Raw genomic sequence first — 8060 nt, 5'->3', positions numbered from 1 at the left:
TTGCTTTTTTGCATTTCTTTTCCATGGGGATGGTCTTGATTCCTGTCTCCTGTACAATGTCACAAACCTTCGTCCATAGTTCATCAGGCACTCTATCTATCAGATCTAGTCCCTTAAATCTATTTCTCACTTCCACTGTATAATCATAAGGAATTTGATTTAGGTCATACCTGAATGGACTAGTTGTTTTCTCTACTTTCTTTTAAGTCTAAATTTGGCAATAAGGAGTTCATGATCTGAGCCACAGCTCCCGGTCTTGTTTTTGCTGACTGTATAGAGCTTCTCCATCTTTGGTTGCAAAGAATATAATCAATCTAGAAGAAATATACAAAAAAGATCTTCATGACCCAGATAACCACGATGGTGTGATCACTGGACGAGAGCCAGACATCCTGGAATGTGAAGTCAAGTGGGCCTTAGAATGCACCACTATGAACAAAGCTAGTGGAGGTGATGGAATTCCAAGTGAACTATTTCAAATCCTAAAAGATGATGCTGTGAAAGTGCTGCACTCAATATGCCAGCAAATTCGGAAAACTCAGCAGTGGCCACAGGACTGGAAAAGGTCAGTTTTCATTCCAATCCCAAAGAAAGAGAATGCTAAAGAATGTTCAAACTACCCCACAATTGCACTCATCTCACATGCTAGCAAAGTAATGCTCAAAATTCTCCAAGCCAAGCTTCAAGAGTACGTGAACTTGAACTTCCAAATGTTCAAGGTGAATTTAGAAAAGGCCGAGGGACCAGAGATCAAATTGCCGGCCTTTGTTGGATCATCGAAAAAGCAAGAGAGTTCCAGAAATACATCTACTTCTACTTTATTGACTATGCCAAAGCTTTTGACTGTGTGGATTACCACAAACTGTGGAAAATTCTTGAAGATATGGGAATAGTAGACCACTTGACCTGCCTCCTCAGAAATCTGTAAGCAATAGTTAGAAGCAATAGTTAGAAGCAGACATGGAACAACAACAGACTGGTTCCAAATTGGGAAAGGAGTACATCAAGGCTGTATATTGTCACCCTGCTCTTTTAACTTATATGCAGAGCACGTCATGAGAAATGCCAGGCTGAATGAAGCACAGGCTGGAATCAAGATTGCCAGGTTAAATATCAATAACCTCAGATATGCAGATGACACTACCCTTATGGGAGAAAGCGAAGAACTAAAGTGCCTCTTGATGAAAGAGGAGAGTGAAAAAGTTGGTTTAATACTCAACATTCAGAAAATTAAGATCATGGCATCCAATCCCATCACTTCATAGCAAATGGATGGGAAAACAATGGAACGAGTGAGAGATTTTATTTTTTTTTTGGCTCCAAAATCACTGCAGATGGTGACTGCAGCCATGAAATTAAATGATCCTTACTCCTTGGAAGAAAAGCTATGATCAACGTAGACAGCATATTAAAAAGCAGAGACATTACTTTGCCAACAAAGGTCCCTCTAGTCAAAGCTATGGTTTTTCCATTAGTCATGTTTGGATGAAAGAAAGCTGAGCACTGAAGAATTGATGCTTTTGAACTGTGGTGTTGGAGAAGACTCTTGAGAGTCCCTTGGACTGCAAGGAGATCCAACCAGTCCATCCTAAAGGAAATCAGTCCTGAATATTCATTGAAAGGACTGATACTGAAGCTGAAACTCCAATACTTTGGCCACCTGATGCAAAGAACTGATTCATTGAAAAGACCCTGAGTATAGGAAAGATTGAAGGCAGGAGGAGATGGGGATGACAGAGGATGAGATGGTTGGATGGCATCACCGACTTGATGGACTTGAGTTTGAGTACTGACTGACTGACTGGGTATCTATTTATCTGTTAGTGGACATTTGAGTTGTTTCTACCTTTTGACTGTTGTACATAATGGTGCTATCAACAGGGTGCACAAATGACCAGTCAAATTCATGCTCTAAGTTATTCTGGGTACATTCTGGGAAATGAAATTGTTGTGCTGTGTACTAATTTCATGTTTGGTTTTTGAGGAAATGCCATATTCTCTTCCATTGTGGCTACATCATTTTACATTTTCTCTTGAGCATTGATTTTTCTGTTTAACTTGAAGACTAAATAGAAAGAATTTATGAACCGTGATATTTTGTTTGGATCCATGGCTCCAGCTGATGGTCTGTTGAAATTGCTCAAGGTGGTCTGTCAGGTTTCTCAGTTCTAGGGAATTTTTCTGAGCTTTTTGTCAAATCAAGGGATTGTACAGCACAGTTTTTTTTTTTTTTTTTTTTGTAAAGTCAGCAGACTGGCGTTAAGAACACAGGTTCCTCACAGGATTAGTATTTTGACTGTTATACTGATCAGTTTTAGAATGAGGAAACTAAGACCAAAGTGTTTAAATGGTGTCATACCTGGTATCAATGACCGACCAGATTTATAGTCCAGGTCCCCTAATCTCTTTCCTTAAGGCGGCCTCTCCACTTTCATCTTGTTGTTGTTTAGTCACTAAGTCCTGTCCAACTCTTTGTGACCCCATGGACTCCAGCACACCAGCCTTCCCTGTCCTTTATTATCTCTCGGAGTTTGGGCAAACTCATGTCCATTAAGTTGAGGATGCCATCCAACTATCTCATCCTCTGTTGCCCCCTCCTCCTCCTGCCCTTAATCTTTCCCAGCATTAGGGTCTTTGCCAATGAGTTGGCTCTTGGCATCAGGCAGCCACACTGTTGGAGCTTCAGTTTCAGTATCGGTCCTTACAATGAGTATTCAGGGTTGATTTTCTTTAGGATTGAGTGGTTGGATCTCCTAGCTGTCCAGGGGACTCTCAAGAGTCTTCTCTAGAACCACATTTCAAAAGCATCAGTTCTTCGGTGCTCAGCCTTCTTTATGGTCCAGCTCTCACATCAGTACATGACTACTGGAAAGAAGATAGCTTTGACTATATGGACCTTTGTTGGCATAATGATGTCTCTGCTTTTTAATATGCTGTTTAGGTTTTGGCTGAAAATTACTTAGTTTACTTAGTCTAAACCTACATTCACTTATCCTTCGGACAGGTCCAAGTTCATTGAGAAACAGAGTGGAGGGTTTTGCTTCTGTCTCCTGCTCCTCCTTTTGCTGTCCTTGTAAGCAGGGCTGCCGCCACATTGAATCGTTTAAGGATGAACATGGGTCCCCAAAGCCCTGCTGTCAGGCATCATCCTGCTCGTCCTGACACCACACAAGACCCCATGAAAATGCACTCCATTTTGCTAAGTTCTCAGACTGACTTGGTATCACTGTAGGAATTGATTCTCTGTTTCTTTCTCTCATTTCAGTCACTGTGCCTGAGTAGCTCAGCCATGGGGAAGACCACCACAGGCCAGGTAGTCAACCTGCTGTCCAACGATGTGAACAGGTTTGATCAGGTGAACTGCCCCTGAGGGATCATCTTCCATTTCCCGTCCTTCTTCTTACTGGATTTAGCTTATTGGGATGCCAGGTGCCAGGGTTTGGTGTCCGTCAGTGTTCTGTTGAGGACATAAGACAAGGGTTCTCTTTATCCAACGCTCATTTCCTCTGTGTGCAGCTTAGATATGATAATATGTTTTGTCCTGTACATGAGAAGTTTGTTTTTCTGACATTGTCTGCAACATACTTCAGTAATAGGCAGGCAGTAGTGTTCTGGGACAGCTTGATTAGTGTTAGTAGAGGTCCTCCATAGAAGTTTCGTAGTGGCCCTTCTTGGCATGTGGTGTCAGTGTTGCTGCCTGAATTGTCTTCCTTCTCCTCTGCATGATGAAGGCCTGGTGGGCAGGGATTGTTCCTTCTCCTGCCCCCTGTTCAGTGCTGCTGCATAGGGAGCCATGGAGGAATAATGCCAAGTGAGTGGTCTCCAGCTTTGCACAACCTCCTCTCTGCTGTCCCATCATACCCATTTCACACTTACCTTATGAATAAATCACAATTCCAGGGTGTTGCAGCTGTTGGACAGATCTGCATAGAACAGTTCTCTTTCCTGGATGATCCTGGCCTTTAAGTTTGGGGGCTTACCTGGTAGCTCCAGGTAAGAGCTGGAGTCCACCTGCAATGCAAGAGGCCCAGGTTTGATCCCTGGGGTCAGGAACATTCCCTGGAGAAGGAAATGGTACCCCGCTCCAGTTATCATGCCAGGATAATTCCATGGACAGAGGAGCCTGGTGGGCTATAATCCATGGGGTCGCAAAGAGTCGGACATGACTAAGCGACTAACACTTTCACTTCTCCTTCAATTATTCACTCATGAAACATGACGTAAGGCCTCTATTCAATTTGAAGGATGAATAAGCCTTAATTTCTGCCCTGGAAAGGCCACAGCCTGTCCAAAAGGTAAATGTACAAGCAGTTGTCGGAAGTGTGGTAAGTACCATAATATAGGCTCTTCTGGGGAGATGGGGCTGAATTTTGGGACAGAGAGAGTTTGGGGAATCCCTGAGCTCATCTGTGTTGTGGACAAAATCAACATCATCCGTCAGTGGTGCTGGTCAGGTTCTCCCTGGATGTCCCTGAGGCTGGCCCTGTGCTGCCCCAGAACAGCGTCATCTGGGGTGGAAGCTTGGATATCTGCTTCAGCAGGTGTAAAACTCACTGAGATAATTTCTGTTTAAATTCCTGTCTGTTCCTTCAGAGCAGATTGTTTCTACACTGTGTCCTTACTGGTTTTATTGTATGCAGTCCTGAGAAGGCTTGTCTTTCTCTTTAACAGTGAGGATGTTCTTCACTATCTGTGGGTGGGGCCACTGCAGGCTGTCGCAGTGACCGCCCTGCTCTGGATGGAAATAGGAATGTCATATCTTCCTGCGATGGCGGTTCTCATCATTCTTCTGCTTTTGCAAAGCTGCTTCAGGATGTTGTTTTCATCACTCCGGTAAGAGAAACACTGGTTTAAAAAATAGGTGATAAGTGCTTAGTAACATGCAGCATCTGCTCGATGCTTCTGTTCAAAAACAAAACCAGTGCCTTCTCTGGTCTCTTCTTTGAGTGCATTGTAGACCCTTCAGGCTTTGCAGGTGGAGGCTCCAGCCTTAAGCTGAAGGCTGATCTTGAAGAGGGAAAGGAGATGGCACTCACTGGCTCCTCCCACTACCATAGCTGAATAAGTGGAGTGTCCTTGAGCAGAATGTACCTACATTGACGTTTTGTAAACTTTATTAAATAGTAATAATCCTATAGGCTCAAATTTAGCTACATGTGTTTTTGTTATTCTTATGCTAGAGCAATTTTCAGGTTTCTATTTTCATGTTTTGTTTTTAATTCAGTGTTTCCATTAACTTATAAGTGCCTCAAGGACAAGGTCAATCTTAATTAACTATGTCTTAGTAAAGCCCCACAGTCCCAGCAGAATATGTGATAGAACAGTCACTGGTGATGAAGGACATAATGGTGAAGAGATAGACCTGAAGCAGGTCCCAGAGGGTTGGAGGTGGGTCATTTGTCCAGGCTGTCAGGTGGTGGAGGTGTTGTGCTCTTTGAAGTTTTTTTTTTTTTTTTCCTTGAGATTTCTCTTCTGTTTTTTTTTTTGTTGTTGTTGTTGTTTATGACTTTATATGTGATATTTTTGTCTATTTGCAATTTCCTTTCCTGTCTGCTGTGAAGAGATGTCCCTCATCCTTCGAGGCCCTGTTCCAGTGCTACCAGGTCTCTGAATTTCTTCTTGTTCTGCTTTCCTGGTAGAATTAACAGTCCCATCTTTTCTGCTTCCCAGAACTTCTCTCCTATTTTATCACAGCACAGACACTGTCTTCCCATTAGATTCAGTGTCTTTCTGCCTTCCCTGCCCAGCTGCGACCTCCTTGGGCAGAGAGTTTATACCTGACTGACTTTGGGTCTTCCTCAGCCAGTACTGCAAGTTCCCAAGTTACTCCTTGAATTAGGCTGAATGGTTGACTTCTAGAAGTCTTTTTCTCCATTTTCACTTTGAGAAGGACCTGCCTGTGATGTCAGCACAGAAGAGCTGTAGGGAATCATCGATCCCTGGTCCCTCCCTTTGCCCCCTCCTGCTGCTGCTGCTGCTGGAAAGTTGGGCTGTGGTCATTAAGTCTCATCTCTCACGTCTATTCCCTCAGGAGTAAGACCACAGCTTTCACAGATGACAGGATCAGGACCATGAGTGAAGTTATAACTGGCATCAGAACAGTAAAAATGAATGCTTGGGGACAGTCATTTATAGACCTTATTACCAGATTAAGAAGGTACGTTTTTATACATATCACACCATATTTTTGTACTTTCCTTATTGTTTTTGACTGAAATTAGAAGGCTTACCAAGTTTTCAAATGAAGATGAACTTAAATACTATGAACTCCACACCTCACATGTGGCAGGAGGGTTAAGTGGAAGAGGGGATATGTCATTTTAACCTGCTGTTCCATTACCATCTTCTTAAAGGAAAAATTATATACGCTTCTGAAGACATACAGATAGCCAATAAACACGTGAAAAAATTCTCAACATCATTCTTTCTTAGAGAAATACAAATCAAGACTACAGTGAAGTATCACCTCACACTGGTAGGCATGGCCATCAACAAAAAGTCTACAAACAGTACCCTCCTGCTCTGTGGTAGGAGTGCAAATTGGCACAGCTATTATGGAAAAGAGGCTGGAGATTCCTTAGAAAACTAGGAATAAATCTGCAATATGACCCAGCCATCCCTCTACTGGGCATATGCCCTAAGAAAACCAAAATTCAAAAAGACACATGTCCCTCAATGCTCATTGCAGCACTATTTACAATAGCCAGGACATATGCTTCCATAGGGGCCATGGTGCCTGTCTCTGTCTAATGTCTTGGTGCCTCACAATTTTGGGGTGTTTTATTCTCTTCCCCCACAAATTCATGAGCTCCTGGAGGGGACGGACTGTGTCTTTCTGTCATTAGTGGGGAGCCTGGTCCAGGACTTGTGGTTATGAATGTTTGTTGAAAGAATGTTCAAACCCAGTCCAGTTGACCCACAGTGTTTAAAAGGGTGACGTGAAGCCGCTATTTAGTTGGAAGTGAAGTGGTGATGAAGTGTGCGTCCTGGTACGGAGCCGCAGGCGTGCAGTGTCTCCATGTGAGGACTTGAATTCGTGCCTTGGATGTCGATGCTTCTTTTAAAACCTCTTTCCTATTCTCTTTTTCAGGAAGGACATTTCCAAGATTCTGAGAATTTCCTACCTTAGGGGAATGAATTTGGCATCATGTTTGGCTGTCAGCAAAATTAAAATTTTTGTCACCTTCATCACCAATGAGCTCCTTGACAACCTGATCACAGCCAGCCAAGTGTTTGTGATGGTGATGCTGTTTGAGGCTCTGAGGTTTTCGAGCACCCTCTACTTCCCCATGGCCATTGAGAATGTGTCAGAGGCCGTTGTCAGCATGCGAAGAATCAAGGTTTGGGGACAAATAATTGCTTTCAGTTGTAGGTGGATTTTTTGTAAAATGCCCTTTTGTTTGGTGTCACTGTGTTCCAATTAGGAGATATTTAACTCTCTCAGTGCCAAAGCTGGCAGTCTTCCCAGAATGTTGTAGGTGCCCACTTCTGTTCATAGGTAGAGTGAGTTACAGATACCGTAAGACTGGTTTTCATGTAGGGGCAATAGTATATATAAGTAGCAGTAGCACAGGGCTCCTGTGTAGTGATGCCTGCAGAGTGATTAAAATGTCTAAAAGCAGGAGAAGCAGAGTGCATCTCCTGTGCTAACCCCAGTGACCAGGCAGTGACTGTGCACAGTCCTGGGGTGTAAGATTCCTCTCTGGGCTGGGAGGGGAGGAACTTGCTGAGAGCTCCCTGCTGCTTGGACAGAAAGACTGGCCTCAGATTCACTTAATTCTCTGTGTTCAAAAATGAGTTCTTTCCCCCACAGATGTTTTGCTTGTTGATGTCTGAGCCACCTTTTGCATCTGCCTTTTCATCCCTGTCCCCTCTTTATTTACTGCTTAATCTTCTCTCTCTAGCTGCCCTCTTCTTTTCACATTTATAATTCCCACCATTATGTGAATTAAGAAGTTCCAGATCCAAGCTGGATTTAGAAAAGGCAGAGTGCCGGGGACCAGCCCCGGCTGATCCAGGGTATTCGAAGGAGAGACGGCATAGGCGAGGATCAGGAAACA

The 8060-nt window shown here is 43.4% G+C and overlaps 1 protein-coding gene across 1 annotated transcript in view; it reads left to right on the top strand.

Moving 5' to 3' along the window:
- Nucleotides 1-8060, top strand: part of LOC104992865 (multidrug resistance-associated protein 4-like) — a 75687-nt gene that overhangs the window by 29568 nt on the left and 38059 nt on the right. The window contains 5 exon segments of the mRNA XM_010845867.1: nucleotides 3266-3355; nucleotides 3968-3993; nucleotides 4672-4833; nucleotides 6032-6157; nucleotides 7091-7340. Coding sequence (XP_010844169.1) covers nucleotides 3266-3355; nucleotides 3968-3993; nucleotides 4672-4833; nucleotides 6032-6157; nucleotides 7091-7340 — 654 coding nt within the window.

Source organism: Bison bison, unplaced genomic scaffold (assembly GCF_000754665.1).
Source record: "Bison bison bison isolate TAMUID 2011002044 unplaced genomic scaffold, Bison_UMD1.0 scf7180017864225, whole genome shotgun sequence".
NCBI classification, from domain to species: domain Eukaryota; kingdom Metazoa; phylum Chordata; class Mammalia; order Artiodactyla; family Bovidae; genus Bison; species Bison bison.
Note: the sequence above shows the minus strand (reverse complement) of the source record. Positions and strands in the feature narration are given on the sequence as shown.